Source organism: Calypte anna, chromosome 13, assembly GCF_003957555.1.
Source record: "Calypte anna isolate BGI_N300 chromosome 13, bCalAnn1_v1.p, whole genome shotgun sequence".
Classification (NCBI taxonomy): Eukaryota; Metazoa; Chordata; class Aves; order Apodiformes; family Trochilidae; genus Calypte; species Calypte anna.
This window is the reverse complement of record NC_044259.1, coordinates 16,775,993-16,791,459: the sequence shown is the minus strand read 5'-3', so window position 1 is coordinate 16,791,459 and position 15,467 is coordinate 16,775,993. Positions and strand designations below refer to the sequence as shown.

At 56.7% G+C, this 15,467-nt stretch overlaps 1 protein-coding gene across 3 annotated transcripts; it reads left to right on the top strand.

The window, feature by feature from the left end:
- The first annotated feature begins 4,189 nt into the window (after positions 1-4,189).
- FGF1 (fibroblast growth factor 1) lies at positions 4,190-13,634 on the top strand. Of its 3 annotated transcripts, none has more exons than XM_030458983.1 (5): positions 4,190-4,437; positions 5,849-5,885; positions 10,243-10,423; positions 12,025-12,128; positions 12,987-13,634. In XM_030458983.1, the coding sequence occupies exons 3-5, from the start codon at positions 10,255-10,257 to the stop codon at positions 13,176-13,178; spliced, it is 465 nt and encodes a 154-aa protein (XP_030314843.1). In that variant the 5' UTR covers positions 4,190-4,437; positions 5,849-5,885; positions 10,243-10,254; the 3' UTR covers positions 13,179-13,634. The 3 variants fall into 3 exon arrangements, with proteins under 3 accessions (XP_030314843.1, XP_030314841.1, XP_030314842.1); XM_030458981.1 differs by having other exon boundaries at positions 12,984-13,634; XM_030458982.1 differs by lacking the exon at positions 5,849-5,885 and having other exon boundaries at positions 12,984-13,634.
- The last annotated feature ends 1,833 nt before the right edge of the window (positions 13,635-15,467 follow it).

Genomic DNA, 15,467 nt, shown 5'->3' with positions numbered 1-15,467 from the left:
CCCTGTCTCCCAGGTCTGGCCCTGCTGGGGGTGGGGGAGCTCCCTGCACTTGAAATTAATTTTTTTTTTTTTAGGGGAAACCAACAACACCCAAAAAAAATAATCCCATGGGTGTAAATGTCGCGGGAGGTCAGTGGTGCTGGAGCCGAGGTGATTCCTGGTTTTGCAGCTTTCTGGAGAGGCAGCCCCTGATTTTCTGGGTTAATTGGGAGGGAAGGGGAGAGACAGAGCTGGCTTTGTGCTGGCTCCCGGTGCCTCTGCTCCAGGAGGATGGCTCAGCCCCGACCTTGCTTTGTGTGACACGATTTGCACAAGTGGCTGAGCTGACAAAAACAACCCCAGGGATTCCTGGAGCTTCGGGGCAGCTCCCAGACACCCCCCAGCTTTGGTTCCTTCCTGAGGTTGGGATCAGAGAAACCCAACGGAGGTGACGTCCCCAAAGGAGCCACCAGGCTGGGGTCCCCTGGGTGCCATCCCCCCCTCTGCTCACCCAGCCAGGAGGAAAAACCTCCCGAGGTGGGAGGCAGAAGCAGCAAAACGAGGGGTTGGAGACACACAGGAAGGAAATGCTGCCAGGGGGTGGGAATTCTCCATAAAATCCCAGACTCGTTTGGGTTGGAAGGGACCTCAAAGCCCCCCAGTGCCCCCCCTGCCATGGGCAGGGACCCCTCCCACAGCCCAGGTTGCTCCAAGCCCCATCCAACCTTCAACACTGCCAGGGATGGGGCAGCCACAGCTTCTGGGGGGCAATCTGGGACACCAGGGGCTCAGCACCTTCACCCTAAAGAATTTCTTCCTTTTGTCTCCCCCTAAATCTCTCCTCTTCCTACTTGGAAACCATCAACCTGCTTGCCCCATTCCCTCCAGGAGCCCTTTCTCCCAGCTTTCCTGGATCCCCTTTTAGGCACCTGGAAGGGCTCTTGAGGTCTCCCTGGAAGCCATTTCCAGGCTGAAACACCCCAAATCTCAGCCTGGCTCCAGGGCAGAGCTGCTCCAGCCCCTCCTTTGGACCTGATCCAGTTCTGGGGGCTACAGAACCGACCAGAAGTTGCAGGGGATGTGTCTGGAGCAGGTGGCTCATCCCAGGCCTGGATTTTCCCTCCTGTGCCTCCCCCTCCCCAGAAGAGCCATGGGGGAGGTGGGGGAGGTGGGGACCACCCGGGACAGGTCCCAGCACTGGGGACTTTTTCCACTTTTCCTTCAGGACTGAACAAAACCATTTCCCAAGCAGGAAGAAAACTGCTTTGGCTTGGCTTGGCTTCCAGGGAAGGGTGTGTGGGGGGGGGCAGCTCTGGAAACCCCTGGAAACCACACAACAATCAGAGGAAAGAGGGAAGTGGTGATAAGGAGCAGGCAGCAGCCATGGGGGGGGCTGAGGAGGGGGGTCCTGTCCACCCAGCAGCTCAGCAAAGCCCAAGGGAAGAGGCAGAGGGACAAATCCTGGGAATGAGCTGGGGGTCTTGGTGGGACTGGGAAGGCTTTGGGAAGGCTTTGGGAAGGCTGGGAGGGGTGAAAAGGGGGGTGCTGGCAGGGATAAGCATCAGCCCAGTGCAGCAGCTGGAGGGAGGGAGGGAGGAAGCAAAGCTGGGCAGCAGGAAAAATGGATTTTGTCAAGCTAACTGGATCTATTTTTAGATAAAACCCGTAATTAAGCCAGTCCTTGATAATAGCAGGACTTTAAAGGCAGCAGAGCTTCTGTTCCCTATCTGGCTGGTAACAAAAGCAGCCTTGGCACAGAGCAAATAAATCAGAGCCCGGGTGCTGCCCAGCCAGGGCATTACAGGAGGAGCCTCCCTCGGAAGTGGATCCAGGACAGCCCGGGGGGAATCGGGTCCTGAGTCCCGGCTGGGAGCAGTGAGCAGCCTGAACTTCAGTCCCCGAGGTGGGAAAGAAAGGTTGGGAATCATTCCTGGGCAGGGGGATTGCTCCCTCCTGGGAAAGGGAGGCTGGGAAAGAGCCAAAGGGATCCCGAGGAGCCAGAGGGGCTGAGGGCAAGGGCTGAGGGCATGGCAACCCAAACAGAACCGCTGGGCTGGTTCTTGACGGGGGATGGGGTGGGAAGGAGGTGATGGGAAGGAGAAAAAAACCTCCCTGCCCCCTGCAGCTCCTTCCTATCACCTTGCACCCCCTCATCCTGAACCCCCCCCCCCGAAGCCAGTGAATCCCTGCCCGGAGCAGCTGGAGGTGCTCTGAGACACCCAGGGGGGCATCCAGATGTGCTGGGTGCCAGATGTGCTGGGTGCCAGCTGGACCTGCTGCCAACTCTGCCGCAGCCCCCCCAGCTGTGCCACCCAGAGGTGCCACCCCCTGCCCATCCCGCTCCTGTCCCCGCTGTGTCACCTCCATCCAGCTGTGCCCCTCCGATCCAGCTGTGCCCCCAGCCCTCCGATCCAGCTGTGCCCAGCTGTGCACGGAGCGGGCTCCCGGCGCCCTCTGGTGGTCCCGCTGCCTCCTTTTTAGGAGAGGAAAAGCTGGGAAAAAAAAAAAAATAAACAAACCCAAACCCCAACCTCTCCTCGGTTCATCACATCGAGGTTTTTCCCCTCGAGGCTCCCCGCAGCCAGGGGACCCGAAAGGGACAAACGCGGTGTCCCAGGAGCCTTCGGTTCTCCATCGTTATCAAAACCTTATCAAAGCTCATCAGAACCGATCCTGTCTGCAGAGAGCATCAAAGAAAAGCTTTTTCCTGGGGGTGCTCATAGAGCTCCTGTAAAAAGAAAAAAAAAAAGAGAGAGAGAGGAGAGCAGCTCTTGCTGATTCTTCCAGCTCTGGTAATTCTGAGGTTCTGTGATTCCTTATTCCATGTAAACCTGGGGAATGGGAAGCAGGAAACCAAACAATTTCCCCTGCTCCTTAAAGACTGAGGAATCGACCCAGAGAGGGAGTGGGGCTTTGATTCTCCCACCTGAAACCCTTTACCCAGCAGGATCAGCCCCTGGGCACCTCCTGCCTTCAGGAACCACTCTGTTTCCTGCAAAGTCCCAACGTGGGCAATGCAAAAAGCTGGGCCAGGAGCTGCCCCTCCTGCCACCTCCCACGGAGGAGCAGAGCCGTGTCCCCAGGAGGCTCAGGGACACGGGGACACAGTGTCACAGCCCAGCCATCCCATTCCTACCCCTCGGGGGCATCTCCTGCCTCTCACCGAGCCAGAAAACCCAACTCCTACCTCCCCTCCCGAGGGATGTAGGATGCCAAGGGGACAGACCCAGCCTGCCCTGCCACTGCTGAGCCTGTCCCCAAGGACACCAGCATGTCCCCAGGGACACCAGCCTGTCCCCAGAGACACCAGCATGTCCCCAGAGACACCAGCCTGTCCCCAGTGACACCAGCATGTCCCCAAAGACACCAGCACGTCCCCAGGGACCTGACACCAGGGTAGGGATGGGCAGGATGGGTGCAGGGCCACAGCATGCAGGGGACCCCCGGCAGCCCCCCTGCCCTCCCATGGCACCAGTGGGGCCCCCAGGACCCCTCTGAGCATCACTGGGAGCCTCATCATCCCCCATGTCCTCTGAGAACTGATGGGACCCCCTGCACCCCTCTGAGCACCAATGAGACCCTCAGCCCCCCTTGGGCATCACTGGGACCCCCAGCACCCCCCATGCCCCCCCACATCCTCTGAGCACCAGCGGGACCCCCTCAGCCAGCATGGGGGGGATTCTGAGCAGCATGGGGGGGGCAGAGGAGGGGGTCAGGCCTCAGACTGCTGCAAACTGCAAGCAGCCTTTTTATTTCTCCCCCCTCAGCTTCCTGCCAGGCTGCTTCTGGGGGGGAAAGAGGCAGAAAAAGGGCAAAACGTTCTGGGGAGCCTTAGACTTTGCAGCTGTACCCAGCCCAGAGAACTGTGGGGGGAGGGGGAGGGCAGGGGGTGCCCAGGGGGTGCCCAGCAAGCTCCCAGCCTGCTTGCTGTCACCCTCCGAGAGCCCAGGGACAATTTGGGGACAGAAATGGTTTTGCAGGAGGAGAAGGAAAGGGCTGGGAAGCAGCACCCGGGGCTGGACCCCATCCCGAGGTCCCGGGAGGCCGGCGGGGGGGTGCGGGGGGGGGGGCCAGGCAGCCTGTCTGGATTCAATCCCTGGTTTTCACCTGGGCTGGAGTCCAGCCCCCAAAAATAGCCATCCCAAAAAAAACCCCAACGAGGTCACATGAGAAGGGGGGGGAACAAAAAAACCCATAAAACCAACAAAACCCAAGGCAAAGGATGATCCCTGCTGCCTTCCCCCATGTGGGTGCCCCCACTACTCCCAGCCCCGGCGACATTTGGGTCCCTGCACCCATGCCCGCACCCATCTGAAGGACCCTGCGGGGTGTGTGGGGGGGTCCCTGTCCCCGGGGAGGGGACGAAGTGACACCGCGGGGACCGCTCCGCCCCGGGCAGCCTCGGCTCCTGCTGCCCGCACCACCACCACCCCCCCAGCACCCCAACACATCCCGCAGGTGAGTCAGCACCCCTCGGAGTGTCCCCCCCCCCCAGGGCACCCCGGCAGAACCCCGGGGAGCTTCACCACCCCCTCCCCAAGGGAGCTGCGGGTGCGTTCCGCACCTCCTTCCCAGCCCGGGAGGGTGCGGGGTGGGACAGGGACAACTTGGGGTCCCCTTTCCTCTGGCTGGGGGCGGGGGGGGGCACATCCCTACTTGTTGAAGCCTTCCCCCCTTCCGAGGAGGAAGAGGAGAGGGGTGAAGCACAAGGGGGGGGATCTCGAGGGTCTCGTTGCAAACGTGCAAACCAATTTGGGAGAACTCGTCTCTGCTGTCTGGAGGGTGGGGTTTGGGGTGGTTTTTTTTTTGGGGGGGGACGACGACAGAGGAGCTGCAGAGGGAAGCACCCAGAGGTTCCTCAGGGCAGAAAGCATCTCGGTGGTGAATTATTCCAAACAACCCTGAGAAATCCTGGGGGTTATTGCTGGGGCTGGTGGAGCCAGAAATGCCTGGCTGTATCCTCTTTTTTTTTTTTTTTTCCCTATTTTCTTTTCTATTTTCCACATGTGCCTGAAGGAAACGTCCTGTTCCAACTAAAACTAACAAACAAACAGGAAAATTGAGCTGCTGGGAAAGCTCAGAGCTCACCTGAGCTGTTGGCTGTGGCAGGAGCCATCCCAGTGCCTGCAGCTCAGCTGGGATAGGTTTTAAATATATATTTATATTTTTATATATAATATATGTAATAATATATAATATATTTTATATATGTGTATATATATGATATATGATATATATACATATATGTATATATATATATTTAAAACCTATTCCATATAGGAATATATATATATATATATCAATATATATATCAAGGCTCGGTATACTTTCAGTTTGGGCTGGCAGCTCAATACTGGCTCCTTAGCCCACCCGTGGCTCCCGTTAGCCCACCCGTGGCTCCGTGGCCCTCACCCCCCCTCCTGGCTGCCCTGGGGAGCTGATAGGGACCGGGGGTCCCTTCCCCAGCCCTCAGCATCCCTGGGATAGCACCGAAACCACAGAATCCCAGCCTGGGTCGGGCCGAACCGAACCTTAGCGCCCACCTCAGCCCAAGGCGGGCCCTGGGCAGGGACCAACCCCCCTCAGCAGCCCTGCAGAGGGGACATCGCAGCCCCCCCGGGATGACAACACCCGCATTCCCTCCCGATTTTTAGTGTTTTTCTCCCGCATCCCCCCCAGCCCCCCCTCGGCGCTGCAGGCTCAGCCCCCCCCAACCCCCACCCTCCAGGCCCCCCCTCAATCCTCATCCCAGGCAGCTGCAGGTGACCGGTCCCTGGCTGAGGGGGCTGCTGGGGCTTGGGGGTGGGGTTTTTTGGTTTGGTTTTTTATCCTTTTCATCCCTTCCATCCCTTTCCTGCGCCCGCTGGAGGCGGCGGAGCCGCAGCCGGAGGACGGCGGAGCCGGGGGTAGGTGCGTGGAGGGGAGGGGGGAAAGGGGTGGGATGAGACCCCCGGGATGAGAGCCCAGGGATGAGAGCCCCGGACCCAATTCCCTCCCCCCCCAGGTTGAGATTCCTGGCCAGGGGTCCCCAAGGATGAGACCCCCGGCCCGAGCCCCACCCCGCCAGGGCTGAAAACCCCTCCCGAACCCCCCCCGGGCTGAGCTCCTCGGCCCTGAGATCCCTGCCCGAACCCCCCCCCCCAGTGCTGAAACCCCTCTGCCCAAACCCCCCCGGGGCTGAAACCCCACTATCTGAGACCCCCCAGGGATGAAAACCCCTCCCGAACCCCCCCGGGCTGAGTTCCTCGTCCCTGAGACCCCTGCCCGAAATCCCCCCCCCCGGGAGCTGAAAACCCCTCCCCAAACTCCCGGGGCTGAGACCCCCGGAGGCTGAACCCCCCTGCCCGATCTCCCCAGGGCTGAAACCCCCCCTGGATGAGCCCCTGCAGACCCAAAACCCCCTGCCCAAGCCCCCCAGGCTGCCCCCCCTGCCCTGCCAGATCCTGAGCCCAGATCAGAAAATTAATTTATATATATATATTAAAAAAAAAAATCAAACAAAAAACCCCGTGACAACCAACATTTTAAATAGCAAATCACAGGGTTTGGACCATTAAATTAAAATATAATAATAATAATAATAAGGTTTTTGAAGTGACACAGCACTATAAAATGGTTCCTTCCTGATGCAAAAATTAATACTACTTCATTTCCATAGAAAGAAAAGTCCTTGGACTGTCCCTAGCCAGGCACCCAAATCCTACTGACAAATAGAACCTGTCAACTGGCAGAAGATTCTGTAAATTCAGCCCTTTCCAGGAGTAACTGCCCTGAGCATCCCCCCCTCTGGTGCTGGAGGTCCCCAGGTGTCCCCAGGGAGGGCTCCAGCCCCATGCTGGGAATTCTGGTGAGGGGGAGGAAGAAAGAAAAGAATAAAAAAGGAACCCTTGAGCAGGACAAGGTGGAAGCAAGGGGGATGAAATTCAGTTTTACATCACTTGCCTGTTGGACTCCCTGCTCCTTCCCCTCATCCCGGGTCAGCCAGGTGGCTCAGCACCCTCCAGGATGGGTCCTGCAGCACCCAACACCCAGCCTGGAGCAGGATGGGGACCTGGAGCTCTTCTCCAGGGCTTCCCCTTGGCCAAGGGGCAGGAGAACAGCCAGGGGGGGTTTCTTGCAGTCTCCCTCCTCTTATTTCCATGGTGCACTCAGAGGAAACCGAGCCCAGATTCCCAAGGACCTTCTGAAGGAATCCATGGAATCCTGGGATGTCAGGGTGGAAGGGTCCCCCAGGATCATCTGCTCCAACCCAGGATTCTTTTGCCACCAAGCCAGAAGGGAACACATCCAGGTCCCTGGGACACCTGCTAGCCAGGAAATATTCCTTATATATAAAATATATAATATTCCCTGAAATATCTCTTCAGGGAAGGGCCCAGTGCAGCCTCCCTGACCCACACCAGTGGCTCTGGCACAGCTGGTCCTGGGTACCAGTGCCATCACCCCAGGTACCAGTGCCATCCCCTTGGGTACCAGTGCCATCACCCCTGGGTACTGGTACCAACACCCCTGGGCACTGGTACCATCACCCCAGGTACCAAATGCCAGCCCCTGGGTACCAGTGCCACCCCCCAGGGCTGCAGGGGACAGCGAGTCCCTTTAGAGCAGCAGTGCCAGTGTTTATCTCCTGCTTTTCCCTCTCAGCTGATGCTGGAAAATCCCTTGGCAAGGAATCTGTTGAAAAGCAGCTCAGCAAAAGAGAGGGGGGGACGGGGACAATTGCTTTGTCACTGCAGCTCTGTCACTAACCCTGTGGCCCCCATGGACTCAGCTCCTCCTCTCCCTCTCCCTGCTTGTTCAAAAGGAAGATGCTGAGTGGGGATTTCGGTGGTTTTTGCCTTTTTCCCCCCCATTAGAGCTGTTGTCTCCATGCTGCTGGAGGGCTGGCAGCACCCAGCAGTGAGTTGCAGATTTTCAGGGCTCTGGGTGCTGGGCATGGAGCTTGGCTGAGAGGAGGAGGAGGGGGACACAGCAATGGACTCCAGCCAGGGCAGGACCAGGGCTGCAGGGGAGCCAGGAATTGAAGGAGACAAAACTCTGATCCCTTACAAGCCCTTTTCTCCCCCAAAGCTTGCTCAGACCCAGAGGAAAATAATGTCAGAGAAAAGCTCCGTGTCCCCAGCTGGCAGAGAAAGACTGAGACAGAGAGTGCTGTGCTGAACACCTTGGAATTCCTTCCCAAACCAACAAATGCACCAAATATTCTTCCCATAACCCCAGCACAGCACCTGAACATCCCCTGCTCCAGCCTCAAGCCCAGATTTTGCCTGAAGAGGGCAACACCTGGAGCCTCAGCTAAATAAAAGGTGTTGAGCAGAGCCCCTTCCCCTCCTCTGCCTTCTCCTCCTTCTGACCCTTCCCAGAGAAACTTCCAGAGGAATTAAATCACCCTGGAAAAAACCCTGCAGCCTCCTGAGCTGTGCCAGCAGGAAAGGAAGATACAAAAGAGGGGAGCAGGGATGGCTGGGGATGCCTCAGGGATTGCCTGTGCAGCCTGGCCTGGCTTTTCTCTTCTCCCATCCCCTCTTTCTCTTCTCCCACCCCATTTCCCTTCTCCCACCCCATTTCCCTTCTCCCATCCTCTCTTTCCCTTCTCTCATCCCATTTCCCTGTTCCCATCCCCTATTTCCCTTCTCCCATCCCCTCTTTCCCTTCTCCCATCCCTGTCCCTCCCCCAGGATCCTCAGCTGCCTCCCACCCTGACCCCTCAGCTTTCCCAGTGGGGATCCCATCAGGACCAACACCCCCCTGGCCCCAGGCTGCCCACTCAGGACCTGGAAATTCCCCGTGGGGGAGGCCTGGGCACCCCTGCCAAGGGCCCCCAGGTGCTGCCTCAGCTCCCTCCTACAGACAGCTCCCTGCCCCCTGCTTTTTATGGTGCTTTGTTGTTTCTGCAGATGAGAAAGGGCAGAAGAACCTAAAAAAAACCCCAAACCAAACAAAACCCAACCACCCCCGGGCTCCCAGGGTGCTGCTGGGTTTGTTTGTCCCTTGCAGAGGTGCAGGGGGGCTGTGGGCACTTTGTCACCTCCCTGTCCTGCTGAGGAGCCCACAGGTGCCCAGCTCCTCCTCACCCTGTTTGGGACAGGGAGAACCAGGACAGGGAGAACTTTTCCTGGGCTGGAAATGAGGATGACAAATGACAGCCCAGGGTCCCCCAGGGTCCCCCCAGCTCACGAGGGAGGGAGGGAGCCAGGGAGGGGGCAAGGTGAGCACCCACCCCCCAGACAACCATTGCAATTGCATTTCCTCTGCTGAAAAACCCCAAAAGTGTCCCCTGGGACCCCCCAAGCTTGGCTGGAGCCCCTGAGCTGTTGGGTCCCATGCACCCCCCTTGGTCTGGATGCAGGCAGGAGGCAGGAGGAGCCTCTTGGAAAAGCTCCAGGAGAAGCCTGTAATTAAGTTAATCACCAGACTGCCAGGGGCTGTGGGTGGGGGATAATTACACCTCACCTCCTGTCCCTGTCACCCCAGGAGTGCCACCTAAGCCTGTGAGCTGGGATGCTGGGCTGGGATGTTGCTCCATCCCAGTCCCCGCTGGGTCACCTCCCCCCTGGGCAGCTTTGTCACCCCCAGGGCTGCCTCTGCCTGCAGGAGGATGAGACAGAAACCCAGAGCCCTGTGTCCCTGGGGTCATTCCTTGGAAATCCTGGGATTTCCCCCTAGGGCTGGGCTCTCCTGCCTCTCCCACCCAAGGGAGACCCTGCCAGGCTGGGGGGGGAGCAGCAGAGGAGGAGAGAAAGGAGCATTTCCAGGAATTTCTACCATCCTGCCCAGGCTTTGGGCCACGTATTCCACTTCCAGAGGTTGAAAGCTGACTGATAAATAATTCAAGAGGGAGTTAATTGTAGTGCTGGAGATAAAACTCCCCTTGCCACCCAGCACATCCTGCTGCCAGGCACAAGGTGCTGTTACACATTTATCATGGGTGATGTTTATGCTTTGCCCAAACATTGATTAAATCCTTCCAAAAGGCTCCCCAGCCTGAGGGGGGGGAGGTGACAGTGCTGGGGACAGCTCTGGAGCCACCAGCACCCCCAGGAAACCCCTTGCTGGTCCCCGCTCCTTGCCTGGGTGAGGAAACCCATCCCACACCATGGATCCCTGGAAGAAAATTCCTCTTTATCCCCCAGAACTCTGCTGGGGGTGCTGCTGTGAATCAGCCCCAAGACCCCCCTAAACCCCCCCTGTGCCTTCCCTTTAAACCCCTGAGCCAGGAGCAGCCTCCTCCAGCAGCTCCCTGACCTTCCCCATCTCTTCCAGCTGGGCAGAGGGATGGCTGAGGGGGAAATCACCACCTTCCCCCCCCTGACTGAAAAGTTCAACCTTCCCTTGGGCAACTACAAGCACCCCAAACTCCTGTACTGCAGCAATGGGGGACATTTCCTACGGATCCTGCCAGATGGGAAGGTGGATGGCACCAGGGACCGCAGCGACCAGCACAGTGAGCACCCCAAAAATCCTCATCCCCCTCCTCCCTTTTCCTCACCTGGAAAATAAAAGGATGGGGTTGGGTTGGGCTCTCTCTTCCACTGCTCCTGGGGTTTTTTTCCAGCTTTTCCAGCCCCCCTTTTTATCCCCTGTGCTGAGCCCTGGGATGGGTCACAGCTGGAAGGAGCATTCAGGAGTCCCAGCTCCAGCTCTGGGCTCCCTGGTTCCAGGGTCACAGAAGAGGTTCCCAGTTGGGATTAAAGATTGGGATTAAAGATCAGCTTCCCAGATCCCAGTTGGGATTAAAGATCAGCTGGTTCCAAGCCATGGGAAGGGACACCTCCCACCAGCCCAGGGAACTGCTGGAAAAGGGACAGCAAAAGGCTACAGAGATGTTTAGGGGACTGGGATATCTCTCCCATAAGGAAAAGCTGAGGGATTGGGGTCTTTTTGGTCTCAGCAGTGCTAAAATAAATACTTCAACCCTTCTCCTGCTGCTTTAACCCAGGCTGGCAGCAGAACTTCAGTTCCAAAAGCTGGATTTTGCAGGTGACACTCTGGATGTCACCACAACCCTCTGCAGGTGCTGGCAGGGCCACAGCTTGTCCAGATTCCAGCTGGGGACAGGATGAGGAGCCCCAGCCTCCCAAAGCTGCTCCCAGCCACGCAGCCTCTTCCCCAGAAATGCATTAAAGGAGAAACTTTGGGCTGAGCTTTAAGCACCTCCCAAGATTCCTGTAAATAGCAAAGCCTGAAAAAGAAAAAATAATAATAATAAAAAAACCCAAAACAAACCCAAAAAGGAACCCACGGGGCAGAAAAAGGACCCAGAAATAGCCAGGTGAAAGCTGCTGGGTCGGGCAGAGGATGCTGAGCAGAGGCAGGAGGTGGCTCAGACACCCTGCCCTGCCACTGACCTGCTCCCCTCCCACACTGCCAGCCCCAAAAGGAGCTTTTTTTGTCCCTAATCAAGGCCCAGCACTGCTGGTTGATGCTCCATGGGCTGCAGGACCCACGACCCCGCTCAGAGCTGGGCTGAGCATCAAATTCACCCCCCTGGGATGAGCTGAGATGTGGCTGGGGGACACTCACATGAGGGGTTTTTTAGGATGCCCACCAGACCTTTCCATCTCCTCCCTTCCCAGCCCAGGAGGGAGCATCCCAGTGGATGGGAGGCTTTGGATTGAGGTTCTGAAATGTGCCCAGCCCTGGCTGAGCTCCCAAAATTCTTCTCCCTCGTGTCCCTCCCTCAGTGTCTTGTCAAAACCACATCAGGAGTTTGTAAATTAGAGCCAGAATTAAAAAACCCCAATCTCCTGTGTCCTGTTCCAGCACCTAAACCAAAGAGGCTGCCCTTCCTTTGATGTGAAACAAGGGGAAAATTGGTCTCTGGTTCCTGAAGGATTGCTCTGGGGTTTCTCTGAAGGAAAGGGTACAAGGAGCCACTTTTATGACACTTCTTATAAACCCTTTTATGAGCAAAAATCCCCTCCTGACTTTCCGAGCTGCTTGGACATCATCTCTGATGGGGCTTTTTTATTGGTTTGTTTGTTGTAATTCCCCTTTTCCTATTTTCATTTTGTTCTTTTCTCTTTTTTTATTTTCCCCCTTCAGTCCAGCTCCAGCTGAGTGCAGAAAGCGTGGGAGAGGTGTACATCAAGAGCACCCACTCAGGACACTACCTGGCCATGGACCCCACGGGGATGCTCTATGGCTCGGTAAGTGGGAGGGGGCTGCATGGACCCCCCCAATCCTCATCCCATGGCTCCAAGGTTTGGAAAAATCTGGGAGCACTGATGCAAACCACAAGCAGCAATCAGGCTCTGTTGGGTCTTTTGGGCTGCCCACTCTTCTTCACCCAGATTTTTTTTTTGGGGGGGGGGAATAAGGAAATAATCCAATTAAACCAATTCCCAGCCACCCAGCAAAGACCCCCCCAAAATGTTGCTTTTGCATCCTGGTTGCCCCAAGTGAGAGCACCCCCAGCATCCCAGTGCCAGGGGCATCATGCAAGGCAGGAGCTTCCCCCCTCTGCCCAGGGCCTGGAGGTCACCCAAAATAATGAGGATTTTTGAGAATGGTCCCATTGAGAGCACTAAAAGTGTGAGAGGAACCCCAGGAGCTCTTCTGCTCCCTGCATCCCACAGCCTCTGCCACACACAGCATGGGGCTGGGCTCTTACTGCCCCACAAACTGCCCAGGACATGGATAAATCCCTGCAGGGGACCAGGATCAAGGAGAGGTGTCCCTGGCCATGCAGGAGGTTGGAGCTGGGTGACCTTTGAGGTCCCTTCCAACCCAAACCAGTCTAATTTTGGGATTCCACTTACCTCCAGCTTTAACCAAGAACTTCACTGGGGCTGGGAGGTGTTGGGGACAGGTCTGGAGGGCATCTCAGCAGGGGTGACATCTCCTCAGCAGGGGTGACATCTCCTCAGCTGGGGTGACATCTCCTCAGCTGGGGTGGCTGCCTGGGGAGCATCTTCCTCCTCTTCCTCCTTCTCCTCCTCCTTCTCTTCCTCCTCCCGGGGCATTATCCCAGCTCCCCATCCCTGCCTGGGGCTCTCTTGCAGCAGCTGCTGGGGGAGGAGTGCCTGTTCCTGGAGAGGTTGGAGGAAAACCATTACAACACCTACGTCTCCAAAAAGCACGCTGAGAAGAACTGGTTTGTGGGGCTGAAGAAGAACGGGAGCAGCAAGCTGGGCCCCAGGACACACTATGGCCAGAAAGCCATCCTCTTCCTCCCCCTGCCCGTCTCACCTGACTGAGCCCAAACCCCAGAGGTGACCCAGAACCCCAAAACCCAGCCAGCACCACCACCACCTTTGCCCTCCCCTTGCTCTCTGTTTTTTTGGCCGGGGCTGCAGAGCCCAAGGTTGGAGCATCCCAGAGCAGAGCTCCTGCACCCTGCCCCGAGCTTGGCAGAGGGGAAAATCCCCAGGAATGTGGCCAAGGGCACCCCAAGGCACGCTTCCACCCTCCCCAGCCATCCCGAGGCTGGGATGCCCTCTAGTAAGATATTTACCCACCTAATTCTGTAGCTCCTGGTGTGCCCTGGGAGCAGTTTCAGGCTGCATCACGTCCCCAAGGACCAGGAGACATCCTCAGCCCAGCTCCAAGACATCCCAGCTGCCCTCCCAGCACCAATATTCCTGCATTTCTGTGCCCCTGGTTGCCATATGTTATTTCTATTTATTTATGAAGTAAAGCCATCTCTTCTACAACCTGCTCCCAAATTATTCCAGGCCCCTGGGGGTTTGTTCCAGTGAGGATGGGGCAGAGATGGAGGGTGGTGAGGGTGGGATGGGGCAGCAGGAAGAGCCAGGACCTGGTTTTCCATAATTTTCTGGGGAAAAACTGGGCAGCCCCATCCAGAGTACCCTCAGTTTTCAATCAGAAGCCCTTGGAGGCTGCAGGAGCAGGAGTTTTACAGCAGCTCAGCTCTCCTCCCCATCCCTGGGGAGTCCCTGCTTCCCAGTCCTGTCCCCAGGGACATGGGACAATCCCTGCAACCCCCCCAGAAAGCCTTTGGACAGAGAAGAAAAGGCACCCTGCCTCTCAGGGGTGTGTTTTCCTTTGTTTTGGGTTGTTTTGTTTTTTTTAATTTATTTTCAGGAGCAATCAGCCACTAATGACCACACCTGAGAAGTGCTCTGCTAATTACAGAGCTCTGGCACTTGCTGGCTCCCCAGATCTTTTCCCCAGTGCTGAGAGCATCACAGTGAATCCTCCTCCCAGGCAAGCAGGGAGGATTTTACTGCCCATACCAATGGCAATATTTTCATTAAAAGAAGAAAATAACCCTGGCAAAAAAAAAAAAGAAAATAATCTACCCTGCTCAGCCACCTTTCCCCTTAAAAAAAACCCAACAAAAATACAATAAGCAGAGCAGAATAATTTGGGGTTTCTTCATTACCATGGTGTCCCTTAACCAGCAGACACCTGGGGAAAGCCACAGACAAAGGTCCAGTGGCCAAAACTGGGCAAGGAGGAGTGATGGGGACACCCAAGAGCACCAAGCCCTCCCTGGGAAAGGCCAGCTCATCACTCAGCTCAGAAAGGGCAGGAACAGAGGAGCAGGAGATGCAGGGTGCTAATTAAACTGGAATTAGGAGAGCTGAACAGCAGCTGCAGCCCTGCTGGCTTCCCAAGCTCATTAAGCACAGGGCACTCCTCTCCTTGGGCTTCAGAAATTACCCCCCCAGGTACACGGCTGCTGCCTGGCAGGGGGAAAATGCCAACATTTGGTCTGAAAAATCATCCCTAAGGAAGCCACAAGAGCTGGTTCAGGAGCATGGATGATATTACCCAGAGAAACCATGGAGAGTTTTGTCCTTAGGGTGAGAAGGGAGGGGAAAAGAAGAAAAAAACCCAAAAAAACCCTAAACCAAAAGCATGATAAGATGAAATTAAATCATCACCCTGGAAGATCTTTTTCTGGAGGTTCAGGGAACACAAGTGTGCTGGGAGAGGGGTTTTGGAGCATGCTGGGAGGAAGGAAAAGCAATGCTGGGATCAGTGTCCAGCACCCAGGGACACCCCACTTCAGGGCCTGATTTTCAGCCCCTGTTGTGCTGCTGGAGCTCCCCAGGACCTTCCCAGTGTCCCCATCCTAAAAGCAGGAGGAAGGGGGAGGGCAGGAAGTGTCCTGTGGGGTCCCACAACCCCTTGGCCCCAAATCCTGCAGCACCCAGACACCCAACAGCCCCAGGTTCTCCCCAGACAGATTTTTGCCTCTTGAACCCCTGGGGCTGAGGACACCTCTGGAAGAGCCTGCTCAGGGTCACCTCCTCTTGGAGATGTTCCCAACCCCCCCGGGATGCTCTCCCCTCTGCTCCCTGCTCCGGGACTGCTCGCTTGGGATGAAAATCTCCAGATGTCCCTTCCAGCCCCCAGCAGGGTGCGGAGTGGGCACCTGGGGCACCAAAAAAAACGAGAAAAAACCTGAAACAAAGGAATATTTTCCCTCCTCCGAAGGACTCAGCTGTCCCCACGCCGCGGGATGCCCAGGAGGTGGCGGTGGGGAGGCGGCCACGGAGCGGGGAGGGGGTGCGGAC